The following is a 23,133-nucleotide window of genomic DNA, read 5'->3' on the forward strand; positions in this document are numbered from 1 at the left end:
AACATATGCAAAGTTTAAAACCATTTTAAAATGTGTTTCTTCACACAATTTATCTTAGCCTTAAAATATCCTGGAAGAAAAGAAGCAAGATGACAGTGTTCACATCAGCATACCACCAAACGCTGGAGATGTAACCTGGCAAAAAAACAAGCCAGAAAAAAATATATGTTGGTCCCATTTAATTCAAATTGGATGAAGAGGAAATGCCACCACCTACCAGTGTGAAACTCCCTTGGCACTCCCTGCCTGCTGAAAGTGCATTCACAGACAGGCATACTTTCATTAATTGGAAAGGCTGGGCCAATAGAGGGGGCAGACACCACCAAAGGCCCTCTCTGGCCCCATTGGACAAATGTAAGAGCTCCTACCACCAAAATGATCACAGCCTTCAGTGGAATCTTGGAGAAGCTGAAAGCACTGAGATGATGTAACTAAGGCCCAGAAAGGTTAGGTGGTTTCCCACTGCAAGCTAAGGATGGAATCTAGCCTCCTTATGGGTTTTCCAGGTGGCGTTAATGGTAAAGAATCCACTTGCAATGCAGGACACTCAAGGGACACAGGTTCGATCCCTGGGTCAGGAAGATCCCCTGGAGAAAGAAACGGCAACCCACTTCAGTATTCCTGCCTGGAAAATTCCATGGACAGAGGGACCTGGCAGGTTACAGTCCATGGGGTCACAAAGAGTCAGACATGAATGACTGAGTACACACACACACAGCCTCCTTACTCCCCATCAAGAATTCTTCCTAGCTTACTACCCTGGTACCAAGACAAAAAAATTTGTTCTTCTGTTCAAATGCAGGATTCCTAATGGAACAACCTTTGGCAAGCATAACTAGAGTAATTAAATTTGAAGGCTGCAATTATTTTGCATCAGTGGGTCATTGTAGTCTTAGGATGTTTACAAGTAAACCTTCCAAAGCATGTTAAGCCCCATGTTAAAGTTTCTCTTCCCACGCTCAGATAGCAACTAAGTACTCAACAATGCAGCCAACTAACTCCAGTAATTTCCCCAAAGAAACATATGCAAGATGAGAATGTGTCATGTTGATTAATCATTTGTCAAGTTCTATAGAAAATAATGCATAAAGGGAATTACCAGACAAAGCCCAACTGATCTGATTCAGACAACAGTATAACAGATATCTTACTTGCTCTCGAGCAACAGAAATTGAAATTTGGAACACGATAAAGCAGTGGAGCCACTGTGAAGCCTTGAGAGAGATCATTACACATCATGTAGGCCCTAGCAAAATGCTTCGTTTGTGCTATAATATTGGCCCTTATGACAGGCCAGAGCTGTTCTTATCAGTGGAAATATTGAACCATAAAGCACATATTCAAGATTCAGTTTGAAGACAACTGACTTTCCACCACAATGATTCTCATTTAAAGTCAACACGAGGGTGACAGAGACAAAGAAAAGTCATCTTCAACAATCCACTCCAATCACCCTTGCAGAACAAAATAAACAAAAACAAACTTCTTTTCTAGTTGCTTCTAGAGGGGTCCCGAAGAAAGGAACCAGGAAAAGTATATCCTTTGATTCTTTTTAGAAACTATATCGGATGATTCTGCCAATATTTGAGTCCACTTCCTACAGGCATTAGAGCAAAACGCACATGGAAACTTATTTTTGAAAAAGAAAAGAAAGAAACAATTTAGGAAATTTTCCTATAGAGAAGGAAAGTTCCTGGGCTGGCAGATGATGGATCAAAGCCATGTGTTCAGTTGGGACCTGAATCACTGTCACCTTCATAACAACCAGAAGAGATACACTTGATGGGGTCTAATTTAGGGCTGAGGGAAATGAGGCTCGGAGACAGGATGCAACTTGTTCAAGGTCACAGAACCGGGATGAAAATCCCCGGATCCAAAGAGTGAAGGGACTGAATACGTAACGTGGAATCCCACAGCTGGATGCATAAGAGGAGAGGACAAGAACATAGAATCACCAGTTTAATTTGATCATGGCAGACCTGAGCTACCACAATTTTCAGGGAAGGCTTACTTTGTCTTGGAGCAGACCAACACAAGTGAAGAAACCAAACCAAGCTCTCAAGCAATAAAGCAGAAGAAAGGTTGTATTCCAGAAGGGAGAGGAATGACTCGAAAATGTGCTATGTGACCTACACAAATAAGCAGGCCAGTGGTCCTGGACCATAGCTGCCCATCAGGATCACCTAGGGGGTCCTTCGTCAAAAGGCCACCCAGACACCACCCCCACCCCGATTCTGATGTAATAGGTCTGGAGTAAGACCCAGGCATCTGTACTTTTTTAAGAGCAAATAACATTTTTTGAGCATTTAGTACACAGATATTTGCATTTTTAAAGATCCCCTGGTGGTGGTGGTTTAGTCGCTTCCGACTCTTCTGACTCCACAGACTGTAACCTGCCATGCTCCTCTATCCATGGAGTTTCCCAGGCAAGAATACTGGAGTGGGTTGCCATGCCCTACTCCAGAGGATCTTCCCCACCAAGGGATCAAACCCGAATCTCCTGCATTGCAGACAGACCTTTACCATCTGAGCCACTAGGGAAGCCTCATCCAATATGTAGCCAGGGTTGAGGACCACTGATGGAGGAGGCAAGATGTCTTTTCCCCCTTTGCCTACCAAACAAAATATGCCTTATGTATATCCCTGAGTCTCAAGGAATGACAGACTTTTGCTCTTCTTTGGAAAAATCATTCAACCTCCCTGAACCTGCTTTAACATCTGCCCAATAACAACCAGGGGCAGAGAACACATCTAATTCATCTCGGATCTCCCAGTGCCAGGGCCTGGATGGAAACAGAGTTTGATAAAATACTTTTGGCTGAAGTGAGGGAAGCTCATTTTCTTTAAGTAAACTTTTTTTATTTTAGAATACTTTCAGATTCACAGGAAAGTTGTGAAGAGAGCACAGAGAATTAGCATACACTCCATAACTTGGTTCTTTTATCACTGATACCTGGCATTAGTTTGGTACCTTTGTCACAATAAATGAGCCAATATTGACACATTATTACCAACTAAAGTCTACTCTTTATTCAGGTTTCCTTAGCTTTTTCCTAACGTCCTTCTCCTATTACAAGATCCCATATTACAGGTGGCCTTTATGGATTCACAGGCTCTTCTTGGATGTGACAGGTTCTTTCCCAGACTTTCCTTGTCTTGATGACTTTGATAATTTTGAGGAGTAATGATCAGGTATTTTGTAGAATGTCCCTCAATTAGGGACATTAGGACTTATCTGCCTGCTGATGTCAGAGCCACAGGAGTTGCGAGTTTTATCCTTGGGTCAGGAAGACCCCCTGCAAGAAGAAATGACAACCCACTCCAGTATTCTTGCCTGGAGAATTCCATGGACCGAGGAGCCTGGTGGGCTACAGTCCATGGGGTCACAAGAGTCAGATATGACTAAGCAACTGAGCACACACACAAATGTGTCTATCAAGGACTTAACTGCCATTTTTATCATAATTGAACTGGGATTATGGGAGAGGAAAACCACAGAAGTAAAGTGTCATTTTCATTACATCATATCAAGGGTTGTTGTTCAGTCTCTAAGTCATGCCCTACTTTTTGTGACCCCATGGACTGCAGCATGCCAAGCTTCCCTGTCCTTCACTATCCCCAGGAGTTTGCTCAAATTCATATCCATTGAGTTAGTGATGCTATCCAACCATCTGTTCCTCTGCCACCCCCTTCTCTTCCTGCCTTCAATCCTTCCCAGCATCAGGTCTTTTCCAATGAATCGGCTCTTCACATTATGTGGCCAAGGTATTGGAGTTTTAGCTTCAGAATCAGTCCTTCCAATAAATATTCAGGGTTGATTTCCTTTAGGATTGATTGGTTTGATCTCCTTGCAGGCCAAGGGACTCTCAAGAGTCTTCTCCAGCACCACAGTTTGAAAGCATCAATTCTTCAGCACTCAGCTTTCTTTATGGTCCAATTTTCACATCTGTACATGACTACAGACTGAAGGTGGGAGGAGTAGGGGGCGACAGAAGATAAGATGGCTGGATGGTATCACCGACTCAATGGACATGAGTTTGAGTAAACTCTGGGAGTTGGTGATGGACAGGGAGGCCTGGCATGCTGCAGTCCATGGGGTCACAAAGAGTTGGACAAGACTGAGCAACTGAATTGAACTGTACGTGACTACTGGAAAAACCATAGCTTTGATTATATGGACATTTGACGGCAAAGTGATGTCTCTGTTTTCTAACATGCTGTCTAGGTTTTTCATGGCTTTTCTTCCAAGGAATAAGTGTCTTTTAATTTTGTGGCTGCAGTCACTGTTCACAGTGTTTCTGGAGCCCACAAAAATAAAATCTTCCGCTGTTTTCAATTTTTCCCCAGCTATTTGCCATGAAGTGATGTAACTGGATGCCATGATCTTAGTTTTCTGAATGTTGAGTTTTAAGCCAGCTTTTTCACTCTCCATTTTCACCCTTATCAAGAGGGTCTTCAGTTTCTGCCATGACAGTGGTTTCATCTGCATATCTGAGGTTGGATGAATCACAAGCCAGAATGTCAAGGGTGCATGCTGTTACCATGACTTATCACTGCTGATGATCTTGATTGCCTGGCAGAGCATCTGGTTGCTCTTAAGATCACTCATCCCGATTTGCACAGTGCATTCTTTGGGAGGAAGTCACTCGGTACAGTCCACAGTTGAGGAGGGGGAATTAGGTTCCCTCTTTGAGGAACAGTATATCCATAAACTACCTGCAATTCTTCCACAAGGGAGAGTTGTCTGTTCTCCTCCACTGATTGATGGATTGCTTTGTGGTCCTCTTTTATAGCCAGTTATGTTAACATCTCTCCCACAAAACAACAAGCTCTCTCTCTATCCTAAGAAGTGGCCAAGCCAGAACCTGAGTCTTCTGATTCCAAGTCTCAAGCCTCCTACCACATCAACCACTGAACTGTTCCAGTCCCTGGAATAATTACTCTTGCTTCAGAGTCCATTAACTGATGGGGGGACTTCATTATTGCCTGTGATCCTTGTATCCTTGTATCAATTTAAATATCTGTGTCATCAAGATGAAATAAATGTATATCAGCTAAACAATTCTGAACAGCTCTAGAACACCAGATATCGAAACACATGGACATTTTCTAACATTCTGTGTGTGTGTGTGTATGTGTGCGTGTGTGTAAAGGTGGGTGTAAAAATAGATATTGAGAGTCCTCCTAAAACATATAGTACAATATTTTGAAACTACCTGATCCACATATGCTCTCTAACGTAAGATATTAAAATCACCTAAAAAAAAATGGAGATCAACATGGCAACAAAATTTACACACAAGCATCGTAAAAAGTACCCTTCCAGGAAGTCCCAAGGAGACAGAATGCAAAGAGGCAGACAGGAGGAATTCATTTTTGGAGAAACACCATTCAAGTATGAAGAATCATCATAAAGAGAAAGGCAGCAGGCATATTGGGAATCCATTGACTTTATTCTCAACAGCTATTACCCCTTGTTCTGAGAACAGTATATGATTTCCTTAAGAGAAGCCTTCCTTCCAATCTTGGTCCCCAAAGTCTGACTAGGGTTAGTCCTGTGCTGGACACACGACCCAGGGCTGGTCAATGCTCAGCATCTAATCTCTGAGCCACAATGATTGGTTCAGAGACACACATTTGACCCATGTCAATCAACCAAAGCTAATTTCAGGACTTTCCCAAGCAACTGGAAAAAGAGGCTCTTTTGTCCCCTTAGGGTCACTTAAGGATGGTGTGAGCCTGGAGCTGCCGGAGGTCACCAGCTGGAATCTGAGAATAAAGCCAACACGGAGGAAAGTGGGGCAGAGAGCTAGAGAGACTCATGGCCCAGATGACATTATTTGAGCCCCTGATACCATAGTGTCTACACTTTTCAGTCCCATGAAACTAGAGATTCCTTTCTTGCTTGAGCTAGCTGAGCTTTCTGTTGCTTGCAACCCAAGGAGTTCTAATTAACACCCGCTACAAGTGTGAAAGAATCTTGATCTGGCCTGGTTTTCAAACCTCTCTCATCTTCATTTTTCTCATCTATAAGATAAGAACCTCATACATAATCACCGAAGTCCTTATAAGAGGGCTTAATACATTCCTATTTAAGACTACGAGCTTCCCAGTGGCTCAGTGGTAAAGAATCCACCTGCCAATGCAGAAGACTCAGGTTCCATCCCTGGGTTGAATTTCCTCCTTCCCCTGGACGAGGAAATGGCACCCCATTCCAGTATTCTTGCCTGAAAAATTCCATGAACAGAGGAGCCTGGAGGGCCACAGTCCATGGGGTCCAAAGAATCGGACAAGACTGGACAATCGAGCATGCACACCCACAATTATGTCTACTTAGTGAAACACTTAATTGTACTTCTGGTCTACTCATACTCATGGAAACATACAAAATTCACAATCATCTTAAAATTAGTAATTTTACTGGCTTTTAGCTATGGTTATTCAAATTACTGAATTTTGTGAATTACAAGTGATTACTGCAAGTTAATTATTACTCTAATAAAACTCATTTTATTTTTAGAGGTTTTCTATCAGTTAAAATACAAAATCACACTTTTAACAGTGATTTCCGAAGGTGTTAGGCAAAAGCATTAAGCCATGCAGGAAAATTGTTTCTGATCCAGATGAAAATGGTTTTATGTTGAGGCCATCTTAAAACAATGGCCTGCTTGTCTAAGATGTATCTTAATTGCCAAAAAATAAAATGATGCAATGATTACAGTATTTCACTGCTTTAAGTCTTCAACCGAATGGGATAAATTTCAGTACTGAGCTCAACATCATGTATAGTGAATTTTTCTATACATTGAAGGATGAGCAGTAGACAGCTGTGATAACATGAAGAAAACACTACATATGTAGACAGGGGACTCCAGTATCAACCCAGCCACTGTTTGACCTTGGGTAAATCACCAAGATACTCAATCCACTCCAGTCTCACCTATCAAGCAAAGGAAATGCCTCCTCCAAAGAAATATGAAGATTAAAAACACATAATACAGAGAAAGGAGCCTCACACACAGCCAGGCACATAAGTAACTGAATACTGAATGTGAATCTGAGTGCCCGTAAGAACCTAAATATGCTTTTATGGGCAGTTCCCACCATACTTGCCCAGAGGACTGTCCTTGTGATTCCAAATGTCTAAGCTTAAATTCTTTGGTGAAGAGAGTCCAAAGATGGGAAGTAAGCAATATTCAACTTCTGACTCTGACATTTGTCTCTGTGGTCTTCACTTTCTTCTGCAAAATTAGAGAAATGGCCAAGATGAATTCTAGGATGGTTCCAAGCTCTAAAAGTCTACAAAATGTGTTGCCATCTGTCAGTGTGAAAACTCGTGAACTTCCAGGGTGAAATCTGAAACTAGCCCCCTGTGGAATGGCAGGTGGCAGATTTAATAAGCAAAGGAACTTACTTTTGAGGTATATCTTGGGCATCACAAGACAGATTTCTGTCCCTGCCCTCCAGAATCTTAAAATTTATGTAGAGGTTCAGCCATGTCTCCAGTCCAGATGGTCTCAACAACACATTGCTCTCAAGGTCATGTCCTTGAAGATGGCTCTCATGGTAATGGCGGGCAGAATGCACATTCCAAGGATGAGATGGGGATGGGTGAGGAGCTACCAATTGCTCAGAGTAAGCTGGAAAATCAGCTAGCAGTCAAGTCTTCTCAATGACTTCCTCCAACACCATTTTAATCAGTGCCCAGAAACTGGCTTTCCTGGTGGCTCAGATGGTAAAGCATCTGCCTGCAATGCGAGAGACCTGGGTTCGATCCCTGGGTTGGGAAGATCCCCTGGAAAAGGCAATGGCAACCCACTCCAGTACCCTTGCCTGGAAAATCCCATGGACAGAGGAGCCTGGTAGGCTACAGTCCATGGAGTCGCAAAGAGTCAGACAGGAGTGACTTCACTTTCACTCTCAGAAACTGCTAGTGAAAGGATGAGTTCCTTAGATTACTAACCTTGCTTTGAAAGACAAAGAGCATCATCTCCTCCCCTCCCCCAGCATTCTACAAAAAACGTGTTTCAGTGTCAGACTGTGAGTGGGTCAGGCCTGGAAGATTCCAAGTCATGGAAATGGAGGGAAGAATGGGAAGCAGATGTTTAGGCTGAGCCCTTGACCTGAGGATTCAGTTTGTTTTATGAGCTTCTCTGGGCCACAAACTATCCAGAGTTGCCAGAACTGCCAGCTCCCTGAAGGTATTTGTTTGTCTGTTTCTTTGTTTAAGGTAGAAGGCTGTGCCCTAGGGGCCATGTTAAGCTTTGTTGTTATTGTTTAATCATGAAGTCGTGTCTGACTCTTTGCAACCCTATGGACGGTAGCCCATCAGGCTCCTCTGTCCATGGGATTCTCCAGGCAAGAATCCTGGATGGGTTGCCATTTACTTCTCCAGGAGATATTCCCAACCCAGGAATCGAACCCGCATCTCCCGCATTGGCAGGCAGATTCTTTACCACTGAGCCACCAGGGAAGCCCCCATACTGAGCTTATGAAACACCCAATTCCCACTCCTTTCTAAACCAGGCTGCCCAAATCCCAATCCCTGAGGATATTACCTAGGTTCAGGCTGGAGGAAACAAAAAGCCTGGCAGTGGTTGCTAAGCAACAAGTGATCTCCAGCCTGCAGCCCCGCAGGCCCATCACCAAGGGCAAGGGGTCCCACCTCCCTGCCCACTCGAATTTCTCATTTATACTGAGCTCATTAAAAAACTAGCTATGTCAGTGCTCTACATAAACCCACAGGAGCTAGCTCCTTAACAAACAAGCATGCTCAGATGGTACAGCAACCTATCACAATGACCAGAGAGACCACACCGGGCACACTGCATGTGCCCCATGGGTGCCAAGGCCTAGAGAAGGGGACTGCACCAGGCATGTGAAGGTCTGCCAACCAGACCAAGACCGTCCTCAAGCTGTATGTGGCTACTTAGGATCTGGATGGCCCTGCATTTTTTTTTTTTTTTTGCACTTTTTGGCCTTGATTTTCTTCTCAATGAAGTGAAGCAAGCGGACCAATGACACCTAGAGCCACTTATTCACAGTGGTTCCAGTACCCCTGTCCAGCTCCCTCCTTCTCCCAAAGGAGATCAGCAGACACAAGTACTAGAATGCGGCTTGATTGCTGGGGTGGACGAGCAGGGCTCGAGGCCCAGGCTGAGTCAGAAGACACAGCTCCCCAGTGCACATGTCTTCCTGGGAGGGAGCCCCAGACACTGAGCTCTTTCAGGAAGAGACAACGGAGTGGACAAGCAGAATGTTATGAGAACTGGGGCAACAGACCAGGCCAGGAATGGACTACCTGGGATGCTGTGTGCCGGGCAAGGACAGAAGCAAGAAGACATCAACCCTGGCAAATAAGATCCCCCTGGAGGAGGGCATGGCAGCTCACTCCAGTATTCTTGCCTGGACAATCCCATGGACAGAGAAGCCTAGCAGGCTACAGTCCATAGGGTTGCAAAGAGTCAGACACAATTGAAACGACTTCACATGCACTGAAGTGCAGCACAGGGAACTCTACTCAATATTCTATAATGGCCTGTATGGGAAAAGAATCTAAAGTGTGGATATATGGATATATGGATACGGATACGGATAACTGATTCACTTTGCTGTACAGGTGAAATCAACACTACATTATAAATCAACTGTACACCAATAAAAAAAATTTTTAATTTTTCTTCCGAACATACAAAACATCTCAAGGGTCCACTGAAGGTGAGGGAAGCGAGGAAAACCTCATGTAAGAGATTTTTTTAAAGGAGTCAGCACACTGAGCATAGTTTTTAGCCCTCTTAAGGCTGAACATAATGGTTTTTTTCTTTAGAAAACAAAAACAAGAGTGATTTTTCTTTCAGTCAGTATAGCCCCCAAATCTCCATCCGACACCCATCCAACCCCTTCTTTATAAAAGAAAACATAATATTAAATTTACTTCTCTCCAGCTGAGAGTTTATTTTAAGCCTCATAGAAATGCTAATATGAGTTCTCATTTCTCTGTCTCACTTATTATTTCTCTCATTATGAAGCTTTTCTACAGAAATAAAAGAATTCCCTTTTGCACAATCAAAAAAAAAAAAAAAAAAAAACCAATGGCCAGTTTTAAAGAGTGAAAATGAAGATAGAGGACCACAAAAATTCCTGGTCAGGAAAAAAAGGGGTTGTTCTCAAGGGAAAACGTGCTAAATATATAACATGAAATTAAAGCATAAGGGAAATTTGCATTTTGCTGAATATTAAGATGAGTCTTTTTCTGCCCAAGCCTGGATAGAGAACACTTTTTGAAATCAGACCATTACACCATCAAGAACTTCTAAGAAATACTCTGGTATCCAATAATGCCATTAAAATTAACTTGGTGATCTTAACAAAATACTAAGAAACCCATGCCAATTATTAAAAGGGAACTTTGCTAAATAGTTCTTTTTTAAAAACGAATGAAGCATCTTAATAAAATTGTTGCGGTGTTTCAGCTTCAAAAAAAATCAAGACAAATTACAAGTATTTAAATATGATTTAGAAGATCCATGCCAGTCCTTCCTAAAATAGCCATAAACTAGGGCTAGTTATGTTTAATTATACATTCTAAAAAGACAATAGGATCAGTCCTGTCAATATAAATCTTAGCCAAAACAGAATTCTTTAAAAGTAAACTCCTGGTTTAAATTAGGCAGTTCTCAAAATATTGTACAATATAGTACTGGTATCAAACATTAGAATTCTAATTAAAACCTATTGACCATTATGAACTTGGATTTATAAATAAGAACAAAAAATGATAAAATTCTAAAGGGCAAAACAATGAGCATAAGCAGAATCAAAAGAGAAAAGATAAGTAGGGGAAAATATTAATAACACAAAGGACAAAGGGCTGCCTTTCTCATTAACCATGAGCTACTGCAGATCAACTTTTTTTTTTGGCACACCAGGCAGTAAGCGGGACCTTACTTCCCTGATAAGAGGTTGAGCCAATGCCCCCTGCATTGGGAGCATGGAGTCTTAACCACAGGACCACCAGGGAAGTCCCATGATAGATCAGTTTTAAAAACGAACAACCCAAAAGAAAATCAGGCAGAAATAAAAATAGTCAATTCATTAAAAAAAAAAAAAAAAAGTGTTCTTTCATTCACAATTTTTAAAATGCAAAGAAAACCAGGAAGATACCATGTTTTATCTATCGGTTAACACATAAAAATAAATCAAAATCTGGGATACCAGGATTAACAAAAATATGCATGAACAGGCATTCTCAAATGCTGTGAGCAAATGAGCAAAACTGTTCAATCTTTCTGGATGGCAATTTAGCAATACTTATTAAAATGCTTAATATATATAACTTTTGACATGCATATATATATATATATACACACACACACACACCCCCACATGTCGTTGCATATAATTATGTATACATATATAGTCATTGCAACATCATTTATAATGGAAAAATGGAAGTAGTGCATTTCAGTAAAAAATGAGTACATAAATATTCACATAATGGAATACTATTCATCCATCAAAAAGACCGAGCTTGCTTTCTGTTTTAAGACATGGTAAAATTTTCGCAATAGATTAAGAAAAAAATCTGCAGAATAGTATGCATAAGATTATTTCTTCTTTATATAAAATAGCTGCATGGATATATGAGAATTTACACATGCTTCACATATGCTTCTATGTACAGAGAGGACAATGTAAAACTACACACCAAAACGTGAATAATGATTACTGCAGAGGCATGAGACTAGCAGAAGAGATGGGAAAGGGGTAAGATAAGGTTACCAGTGGCCTTATTTCCTATATTTTTACACATTTTTAATGCCGTAACACAGTTTGACAGTTGCCCTTGAAAGGGACTATGAAGATGTAAAACTATGAGCTAAGTTATTCTTTTAAATGCAAGCTAATAAAATTGGCCTTGTGTAACTATTTGGCAAGAATTTAAATTGTCATTGAGGAACTCTTCAGAGCAAAGCTGGGAATCAGAGTAGGGATTAGTTAGGATTTTCAGGTAGGGTTGTCAGACTAAGCAAATTAAAACTACAGAACTTCCAGTTAAATTTGAATTTCAGAAGAACAATGTGCAATACTGGGACACAAAGGAAACAAAACCCATTTTTATGTGAGATTCACATTTAACTGAACAGCCTGTCATTTATCCGGCACCCCTATTTGGGAGCTGCTTCATGGTCCCAGGGTGGTTCTTGGCACATGCCTTAGTCCATGCCCAGAAGTTCCTTGTACATTTAACTAGTTTCGTTTTCCTCGGTTCCAGTGGTTATTTTATTGGTGGAAGACTTCTTCAAGAGTCTCATGAAACTTGTGGGCCATTCTCTAGGAGAACAAATACATACAAAAGTTGGAATCTCAAGACATCAACATACTCTTGAAACCATCTGTAGGTTCCAGGTTAAGAACTTTAATTTCTATCTAGATGTGACATGCTATCCTGAGTCTTGAACTTCATGTCATCTCAACAAATTTAAAGGACTCACACAACCTGACCTCAAGGCTTACTCTAAAACTACAGTAATCAAGATCGTATAAAACTGGCAGAAGGACAGATATATAGAGTCAATGGAATGGAATAAAGTATACCCACATATGCATATTCGAATGATTTTCAACAAAGGTGCCAAGATAATTCAGTGGAGCGTCTTGTCAACAATTATTTCTGGAACAACTGGATATTCCTATGCCAAAAATAAATAAAAGCTACTCGTACACTGAACCACACACAAATACAACTATTATCTCTAAATAGGTCAAAGACTTAAATGTAACACCTAGAACAATACAAGTCTAGAAGAAAATACAGGAGAAAAATTTTGTGACCTTAGGTTAAGCAAAGATTTCTTACATAGAACAGAAAAAGAAGCACAAATCAAAAAAGGAAAAAATTATACATTAGATTCCATGAGTTCTAAAAACCTGCCCTTCAAAAGACACTGTCAAGAAAATAAGAAGACAAGCCACAGATTAGGAGAAAATATTTGCAAGTCACATACTGAATAAAGGATTTGTAACCAAAATATAGAAGGAATTCTCACGACTCATGTGAACAAATATTTCATCCAGGAAAAGGTATGGATAGCAAACAGCACATTAAAAAATACTCAATATCATCCGTTGCTATGAAAATGCAAATTAACACAGCAGTGTGATGCTGCTACAGACAGGTATTAGAACAGCTAAAACCTAAAGCACCAATGAAACCAAGAACTGATAAGGATGCAAGCAACTGGAGCTCTCACTTAATGCAAAGTAACATGCTGGGAACCAGCTTGACAACTTCTTATAAAGTTTAATATGTCCTTACCATGTGACCCAGCAATCCCACTCCTAGGTACTTACCAAAGAGAAATGAAAACATGCCCACTTAAATGTAGATGAATGTTTACAGCAGCTTTAGTCATAATCACCAAAAACTGGCAACAACCGGAAAGTCATCAACGAGTGAAAGGATAAAGCAAACAGTGGTGTATCCATACGGTGGGATACTGCTTAGCAATAAAAAGAAAAACCATTGACGCGTGGAACCTCAGAAGTCTTACACCAAGTAGAAGCAGCACGCCTTCTTTAATTTATATAATGTTCTGGAAGCCGCAGAACTCTAAGAACAGACATCAGATCAGTGGAGGCTGGGGCAGGGGAGAGGGTTCACCACAAAGGGGCAAGCTGAAATTTATGAAGGTAATGAGCTAGTCTATATCCTGATTATGGAGACAGCTACACAACTATACTTCAAAAATCATAAAACTGAATGCTTAAAAGGGTGAATTTTACTGTATGCAAATTATACCTTAATTTTTTTATAAAGTCTGAAAACCCTGCGTGTAAGGAATAATCAGGAAGGTCAGTTTAAAGTTAGCGAGTTTGGTTTTCTTTTCATATTTTCTATATCTTCCCTTTCTTGGGTAGTATATGGAAGATATACTTAACAGTTTCCTATATTAATACACTTCACTTTGCTTAAAAATTAAGGATGCTGTGGGAGAGACACTGATACAGCCTTAGGGTTGGACCCTAGAGCCTGGCTACAAACACCCCTTGAGAAGAAAGACTGTGGAAGGACTTGGCAAGGGGGACCAGGACCAGTCTTTAGCTCAGTCAAATAAAAATGGAAAAGTAAATTCTTTTCACCAACGTTTACGAAAATAGTCAGTCAACCTCTCCCCTTGGCATGGACCAGATAAATATTTTCAGCCTTGTAATCCATCTTGTTCGTTGCAACTACTCCACTCCGCTGTACTTAAACAAATGGACAGAACTTAAACGAATGGGCGTGGCTGTGTTCCACAAAGTCTGACAGATACTGAAAATTGAATTTTATATCATTTTCATGCATCCCCAAACCTTATTCTTATTTTTGTTTCCAATCATTTGAAAATGTTAAAACCATTCTTGGCAGGGGGCCTGTCTGCTGTATGATGCCTGGTGCTCCTGGAGTCCTGAAGCCGGCAGTCCTATCTGGGGTCCTGCTCTGCCCTCACTCACCCTGGGGAGCATCAGTGGCCGACTTAGAGAAGCCCCTCTTCTTAAAGACAACTGCACTCCGACTCACACTGTGATTGTTGACCAAAGATAGGTCAGTGTTCAGATGAAGCAATGAATGATTCCATAAAAGGCTAGGTGGCCTGCACATGCTCAGGCCACATCGTTCTCTGTCGTTTGGCACCTACCTGGTAAGGGGGCTACAGAGGAGAAACTAACAAAAGTCAGTGCAGTGGGGAGTCAGCACCAAAATCGGAGCTTTCTAGTATCTGATATATCACAGCGAAAGAAAAGAATCTCTACTGGTGGAATTTTAGTCTTTTTGGAAATCAGGTATATATATATCCAAAGGAAAAGCATGAAATAAACAAGATTCCTCTTACAGATATACACAATGGCGACTAGCTCTTAGTAGGTGTCTCCTCTGGGCCAATCACTGGGCTGGATACTTTTCTAATCCACAACAAATTTCAAGGTTGGCATTGGGATCCCATTTTCACAGAAGAGAAAATCAAGGGGCAGAAAAACGAACTACTTATCCGAGGACCTTCAGAGTCCACCCTAGGTCTGATTCCCTCACCTGGACTCTTAAAAATCGAGCGCATGCCAGCTTCATAGAGACTTCAAGTCCACTTTAAGATGCAAAATCTTTGCCATTGGAGGAAAGCATAAGCCAGAAATTCCAGGCCATTTGAAGCTGGGTGCTTTTGGATGAGAAGGTCCAAGAGCAGGTTGGGATTTGTACTCTTTTTCTCTGCCACATGCCACATGCAGGGCAGGCTGTGGGGGAGATGTCCAGAGTCCAGAGGGGGCTTCTCAACCCTGGTCCTACAGTAGAATTACTTGGAAGACATTTTAAAATCCCAGGTGCCCAGAGCCCACCAATTAAATCAGAACCTGGGGGTGGGAGTAGAGGGACCCAGGCGCTCACTGATGTTAAAGCTCCCAGGTAACTCTAACATGCAGCCAGGGTTGAACACCAGTGTAAATAAAGAACGAAGGAGGAAATATAAAGAAATTCTCGGGACTTCCCTGGCAGTCCAGTGGTTAGGACTTTGCCTTCCAATGCAGGGGGTGCAGGTTTGATCCCTGGTTGGGGAACTAAGATCCCACATTTCTCGTGGCCAAAAAAGTCAAAATAAAAAACAGAAACAATATTGTAACAAATTCAATAAACACTATAAAAATGGCTCACATCGAAAAAAGCAGATAAAATTTCTCTTTAAAAAAAGCTTTAAAAAAAATTCTATCCACAAACTTTACTGTGCTGTTGGACTTTCTGTCTGGGGGGCAAATTTCGGACGTTCCTGCCTCTGGGTTAGGCAGCACTGACCACAGCCGTCTCCTGAATCAGTAGGAAGATCTAAAAATATAACTCAGCCATTCCGTTTTCTGACTCAAATACCCTTCAGCTTGAGACAGGTTTTCTTTCCTGTTTGATGCCTGAAATGAGGGCATAAACAAAAGCACTTTGGATGATACTGTGTCACATGAGACGCTTAAGCAAAGAAGCTAAAGACAGAAATGCGTCTTTGTCAGGTGGCCAAGCTGGGAAAAATGATGTTTCCTAAGAATGCACCAGATAGACCAAATAAGAAATCATTCCATTTTCATAATGCCAAGAAAAACAACTGTTTCTTTCCTTTCTTAAAATCGCTCAAAGGATTTAGATGAGCTTTATCTGTTTGTTTCAAAAGAAAACTTGAAGTCACTGAGACTTTTCTGAGAAATTGTCTCTTTCATAATAAAAAGAACCAAACATTTATCAAAATTTCAGCACAATGAATTTTTTCATTTTAAAAACTGAGGTTGTAGTATAACTCATCCTATTAGGGAGAAAAAGTTGTCTGTTGCTTGAAGGGAAACAATCACAGACACCAAATAGACTAGTGTAATCATATTATATATGAGAAACAGATAATCTTTCTCCTAGCAGTATACCTTGTATTTATGCAACATTTTACTTTTTTTCTCAAAAAATTTTGAAATAATTCTCCCATACATCTTTATATTTATTGAAAAAAATTCACAATTTCCCATTTATTAACTGCACCTTTTCTAAAAAAGAAAATAAGATAAGCATTGCTAGCCCATTTTGGAGATACGAACAGTGAACTTCAGAAATGTTTAATTTCTCTCACAAGTTCCCAAAACATGAATACCTGTAGAAAAGCCAGAGGAAGAAGCGATGTCTCTTGACAGCTAACACAGAACATTTTGTACAATCACAGTGTGAACTGGTGCGTGTGCATGCATGTGTGTGAATGTGTGCAAAAAGTTTAGCAGCGAAGGCTGATGCTGTGCAAAGTGCTAGAATCCCTTGTTGTTGTTTGTTAGCAAACTTCAATCAAAAATTCATCAGAAGCAGAACCATTGTTTCAAGTTAGGGTGTTTAATCAAAGAGAGGATTATAGAATCAGCTTAGTGGGTAAAACTCCATAAAAAGCAGCTCCAAAAACCCCTTTTTCCTCCAAGGGGAGAAATTGACACATTTTCATTTTAATCCCAAAGGGTAAGATTCCCAGAGAACATGACAAGAAAAAACAAACAGGTGTCTGCCTGTTTGAATATTTGACAAAGAATCATTTCATTAAAATAAAAAAGCTTTCCAAACAAAATAACACAACTTTAATCCTTACATGTGATGGAAGGCTCAATGGAAGGGAGGCATTCCTGTACCACTCACCGAAAAGAAAATTTGGCCCAGCAGCTGCCACCTCTGATACCTGCCTGTTTCCCCAAATGAACCAGGAAGGCAAAAACAGCAGCTTCAATAATTTTTTTTTAATTTGAAGTCTGAAGTTTTTTTCAAATCCATCAGAAATACTTAGGTGTCTTTTATGTGGTATCCATATGCTTTCACGATAGCAAAAAATAACTTCAGCCAGGCAGGACCTATGATTCTAACTCTGCAGGAAGGTCCTGCTTGGTAGGCAGCACAAGGAGAATTTTCTGTGTACTTTATCAGTCCTGAAGCTTTTCATTCCAGCTGGGCACAGCCATCTGAACTGTGTTTCAGAGCAAAACAGGGTGTTTTAGAGTAAAGCCGGACTCAGAAATCACTCCATCCCCTCTTCACTGAAAAGACTCAAAGAGGTTATGGTGCTAATTTAAGGTCACATAGCTAAAAATAACAGGGACAGGACCAGACTTTCATCTTAGCATCCTTCAGACTCTACAGATCTATTAATAACATCAAGCCAGCCACCTGGTTCAAATCCTACACTGACTAGCAGGGTGACCTTGGGGCAGTCATTAAACTTTTCTGCACTTCATTTAAATAACGGGGATGGTTCCAGCACCTAGCTCACAGGACACTAGGAGAACTCGGGAGCTATATTTGTAAAGCCCCTGGAATAGCACTGGCACATAGCAAGTACTTGAGAAAAGAGTTAGTAATCGTCATCATCGTCACCACGTCTCTGTAGGTTAGATTTCCATATACATCCTCAGAATCCATTGAATCCTTAGGATTTCATACTTTTCAGTCTGTTCTAACACTTTAAAATAGATGTATCTTAAGATGTATCACAAGTCTGGACAGGGGCTTGCATGGCTTGAACCTCTAGCCAGTACCAATGGAAAGAGCACCTAGGCCATCTTATCAGCTTGCCTCCACGTGGGCAGAAGGGGAAGAGAGACAGATGACACTAGACAGGTGTCAGCAATCAAATATCAAAAAACAGAATCAGACCGTTCATCACCAACCCTGTGAGGCAGATCCCATCCTCAAAGATGAGGAACCTGAGACGTGGCTTAGATCGCCTGTAACAGCAGGTTCAATGGGGGCAGCTCAGCTTCAAACCCACAGATCCTCCTTCACATTATTCACACTACTTCCCAGAGCCTGGGTACTTCCATCACCAGCTGATACCAGAAGCACTGCCTGGAGCCATGGCCTTGCCCGAACATCAGCCAAGTGACCACACAGAAGCTGAAGACAGCCTTACTCCATTTTAAGCCCAATTAGTGGTTCATGGCTTTCTTAACCTTGCAACACATACCCAAAATAGAAGGAGGGGGAGGAGGGAGAGGACAAGAGAAAGAAAGGAAGGAAGGAAGGAAGGAAGGGAGGGAGGGAGGGAGGGAGGAGGCAGGGAGGAAGGGAACCTCAGAGTTAGGTTCGGTGTTTCCATTGCTGACATTATTGTCTCTGTAGCTGGGGGAGGGGTGACACTTGCTGTCTAAAGAATTCTCTTCACGTACAGGTAGAATTCCATATTCAATTTATCCAGCAAGCATGCCGTTCTGTTTCAGCAACCATTCGGTCTGCAATGGCTAACATCCATTTCCCTTATCTGTAATTGAGTATGCGTAAGGGGCTTTTTCCTCTGTTTAACTTCTCTATTCAGATTGCCTTTTTCCCCCTCAACAGAAAACGAGTCTCGAGTGTTACTGCAAGATAATGAAAGATTAAGTTAGCATTAACAGGAATCAATTTGTTATGGGTTTATAAGACTCCGAATCATCTCAGTTAAGTTCTTCTGGGTAACCAAGTCAGATCAGGTTCCAAATTTGCTAAGCTTTCCTGTTAGAATTACAGTAACTCCAGCTCTCTTCAACTCAGAACTCTGGACACCCAGTACAGCTTCTCCTCACATTCACACAGTTAAGAACTTCTCAGATCAGAGCTAGAGATCTGACTGTTTTGACCAGTTGTTCTGCAATATTTGTGCATCAGTTCATGACTCGTCTCTGAATAAACGCAGTCTTCTGTCAAACCCCCACTTTAGGACAAAAAATATTTATGCTTCTCTGTGAATCATCTTTAGGAAGAACTAAAGAGGTTTTTCTCTCTTTTGAAGATTTCTTATATTTTTAGAGTTACCAAAAGAATAAGTCCCAGAGTTGGGTTAAATTCCCTATGTTCAGTCTTTCCTCCCATATACTTAAACTGATGTGCACTCTAACCTACCTTCTCCTGTGCATCGCTACTACACTCTGAGTCCAAATCAACTATTTCTTTCAAGGACAGATTTCAGACATGGAAATGTGAGAGTGGTTTGATGGAAGCAATTAGGCAACTCATTTCTCCAGTAAACACCATGCACATCATCAATCAACAGGGGAGATCAGTGAGCAGGATTTCGTCCTAATGGCTCATATGGCTCCAGCTGGCATCTCCCCAGAGAGTCCTCATTCCCCAAATTTACTCCCAGGTTCATTCACACATTCATCATTATCCCCTCTTCATCCTTATCCTCATCTCATCAGCTCACTGGAACCAGCTAACGAAGAGGAGCACAAAACTGAAAAGATAGGGTCAGTTTGACCCTATTTGCTACTACCCAGAAAAAAAAAAAAATTCTAGAAAATAGCAAAAATTGTCTGTCAGGGTCAAGCTTCTCAGTCCTATTTACCTCTATCCAAAAAATATTAAAGCCTAACCCACCCTACCCTATCAAATCACATCAAACCACATGTGGCCTCTTCACCACAGGAATAAAAGTGCAGCTAAGCATTCTCCAAGTAACTCTTGGGGCATTCTCTTAGATTTACATGAAATAAACTCCTCCCCTCCAAATGGAGGGAAGAAAGCATTTGATCTCAACAGTGTTCCACCTTCACTTGGTTTAATTTCATCATTTCAGATAAATCCACTCTTTGCCCCTGCCTTGGAACCAAGGCTTGGGGTTTTTCTACCTGCACACCCAGGACTGCCAAGTCACCTACTGAAAACGTTGGTGTGAATAGGTCAGTAGGTTTCACCGAGCTTTTAACATTCTTTAAACCAGCCTCGTTTATTATCTGCCAGATTCTTCTCGAAATCCCAAATCCACAGGCAGTAGCTGGCCATCTCTCGTCCCTCCCCTGGCCCCACGGTTCCTCGAAGCTTCACTAAGCCTGGCTGCCTGCCCCAAACGTGCGCCTCCAGGAGCGTCGGCCGGGAAGGCTACGCACCAAGCCCCACTCGCCACGTCCCCTCGAATGTTTCCTAGGGCTCCAGCACTTCCTCCTGAGCTCAGAAAGGTCTGGCCACGGGGAGGCAGCTGACCTCTCTGTCTCCAGCTGCCTTGTCAGAGCCCTCAAGGGAATTGGAAAGGAAAGGAAATGCCCGACCACCGGGCACGGAGCCCGCGACTCCCTGTCGCTCTTACAGCTCACCCTCGGGTCCAGCGGGACAAAGAGCAGGGGTCACCTGGACACGAACATCCCGCCAGGGACGCTCGCAGGCTGGCCCTTCTTTGCAGCTAGGGCGGGCACCAAGACCCGGCTCTAGCGGACGGTGGCTCGGCCCGGGTCGAGAGGGGCGCACCAGTTGGCGGCTCACGGTCGTACCAGAAGTATGAGAGCCAAGGTAGCCACCAGGCCCTGGAACGGCGCGCCCCGAGAGCCCCGAGCTGGCACGGCCGGAGAACCAGGGTAGGCAGAGAAGAGACGCTTGCAAGGTCGGCCAGGGGTCCGCGTTCACGCGAGCCAAGAGGCCACTTCCATCGCCCACCCCGAAAAGGGAGAAGCTTGGGTCAGGCTCCTGGAGCCCCGCACTGGACAGCGCGCAGTGGCCAGCGCCGCGCCCTCCGCGTCCACTCACCTGGCAGTTGGTGCCAGAGACCCCGGCGGGGCAGGTGCAGCTGTAGCCGGGCTCGCCGGCGGCGGCCGGGGACTGAGGGTCGGGCGCAGGGAGCTGGGAGCACACACCCCCATTCTGGCAGGGCTGCGCGCTGCATGGCCCCGGCACGGGCAGGGGCGCGGCGGGCACCGGGCTGGCCAGGCAGCCGCTGCGGGGCCCCGCGCCGAGTAGCAGCAGCAGCAGCAGGGCGGGTGCCGGGGCGCGGCGGGGCTGCATGGCCGACGGAGAGGGCGCGGGAGCGGGAGCTGGAGCTGGGGCGCGGCGGCGGCGCTGGCGGCGGGAGTGGTGGTGCTGGCGGCGAGAACACAGCTCGGTGGGGCCGGGCGCCTCCTGCAGATGCGGGATGAGAGGTTCCCGGGGCAACGGCGGGCGGGGCTTGTGGGCGGGGCCAGCGGGGGCGGGGCTCCGGGCGGGCAGGGGAGGGAGGGAGGTGGGTACCCTTCCCCCCAAACCAGGAGTTGGGGCAGGCGGAGCAGAGAGGCCGACAGGGGGCCCCCAGCCACGAGGGGTGCGGTCAGAGTCGGAGGTGTGTCCAAAAGCGGCTTTAGGAGACAGCGGTGGTGATGCGGGACTGGCGGGGAGCTCCGAGGGGCTCGGGAAGAAAAGAGGGGTGGACGGGGTCAATGCCAACGCGGGGAGGACTTTACGGGCTTCCAGGTGCCGAGCAGCGCGCGCCCGCCGCGGGACGAGCAGCTGCCCGACTGGCCGCAGCCGCCCGCGGCCCCTCGGCGCGGAATCTGCGAGGCCGTAGCGGAGACCGGCCTTATCTCGTTCTCGGGGCTCCTTCCCAACCCCACCGCCCGCCACAACACTCCTCCCGACACACACAGCCCCCCCCGCGCCGCCTCCCAACCCCGGCGCCCCGACAACCGCAGATCGGTGGGGCCGGCTAGGAAGTGAGTGACCTTGAGTTCTGCGCAGCGCGCCCCAGGGCCCCTGTCCTTGGTGCTGACCGAGAGCCTGCCCTTTGCCGAGGGCGGAGCCGGCCGCGCCGCTCGGAAATGTCTGACTGTGGCATGGGAGAGCTGAAAGAGGCCTCGGGATCAGGGTGTCCAATCCAGCCATTGAACCGAGGAGGAAACTGAGGCCCAGACGGGCTGGACTAGACCCTAGTGGGTCACTTGACTCCCAGCCCAGGACGCGGTCGGTTTTCTGAAAGAGCAGTTCAGAAGTGCATGTTCACGAAGGCCCTGCTAGGGTTTACTATAGAGCCCTGAGTTAAAGGGAATGTTCCTCCCGACCTACTTGGGTAGGGGGTACGGAGAGGGGAAGGGGAGGCTCCTCTAAACATCCAAGTTAGGCTGACTCGTGCTTTTACCGCTGGGCGGTCAGGATCCGCCGAGGAGATGAAGCCCACCTTGTCTCCCCATCTGACCTTTCACAACCTCTGTTACGGATGGGCTCCCAGGAGCTAGTCACCTTGTCTTTAAGGTGGCCATGTGAGAAAAGAAAGTGGGACCCTCTGGGATTAACAGGATTGCCCGAACTGAATTAACAGTTCGGGCAAATTTTCTAGACCACACAAATAAAGTTTTGCAAAAGCTGAGCCAGTAAGAAAGTGGAGATGACGCGTGAACCCAGCATGAAGGTTCCACAGATGAGCAGCCAGGGGCTGATAAAAGTCTTCAGTGAACACAGGAGCCAAACTGCCCGGCCTCTCCCCACCTCGCTCAGACACCGGAGCAAGTGTCAGGCGGTTGTGCTTTAGAAGATGTCTAAAATCCATGTGGCCATTACAAACCAAGTCACTGAAACCCAGACTAATCTGCCTGCAGCTGGAGAATTCACACCTCCAAGTGGACCCAAACAGTTATTACATTTCCCTCACACCTGCTGTCTTTTAGCCCAGACCTCCTGTTTTAAAAAAAAAAAAAAAAAAATCTTAATTTTGTGCCGCACCAGCACCCTCTGCTGGTACTCCTCTCATCATTCAGGTGTTTCTGTGCCGGTGAAGTGTCGCATTCTTTGCTGAAACTCTTACCTTAAATTCTGGAATAAAGAACTAGTGCTGCTCATTCCTTTCCATCAACACACACACACAGTGAGGTGTAAGGTTGTGAGCTACTTAA

The 23,133-nt window shown here is 43.9% G+C and overlaps 1 protein-coding gene across 2 annotated transcripts in view; it reads right to left on the bottom strand.

The window, feature by feature from the left end:
* The window catches only part of DNER (delta/notch like EGF repeat containing), a 392,187-nt gene extending 370,043 nt beyond the window's left edge, over positions 1-22,144 (bottom strand). For both annotated transcript variants that reach the window (XM_027515370.1, XM_027515361.1), the window contains exon 1: positions 21,026-22,144. In XM_027515370.1, coding sequence (XP_027371171.1) covers positions 21,026-22,129 — 1,104 coding nt within the window. In that variant the 5' untranslated portion in view covers positions 22,130-22,144. The remainder of the gene's footprint in view (positions 1-21,025) is intronic.
* Between the last annotated feature and the right edge of the window lie 989 nt (positions 22,145-23,133).

This window comes from Bos indicus x Bos taurus, chromosome 2 (assembly GCF_003369695.1).
Source record: "Bos indicus x Bos taurus breed Angus x Brahman F1 hybrid chromosome 2, Bos_hybrid_MaternalHap_v2.0, whole genome shotgun sequence".
Lineage (NCBI taxonomy): Eukaryota > Metazoa > Chordata > Mammalia > Artiodactyla > Bovidae > Bos > Bos indicus x Bos taurus.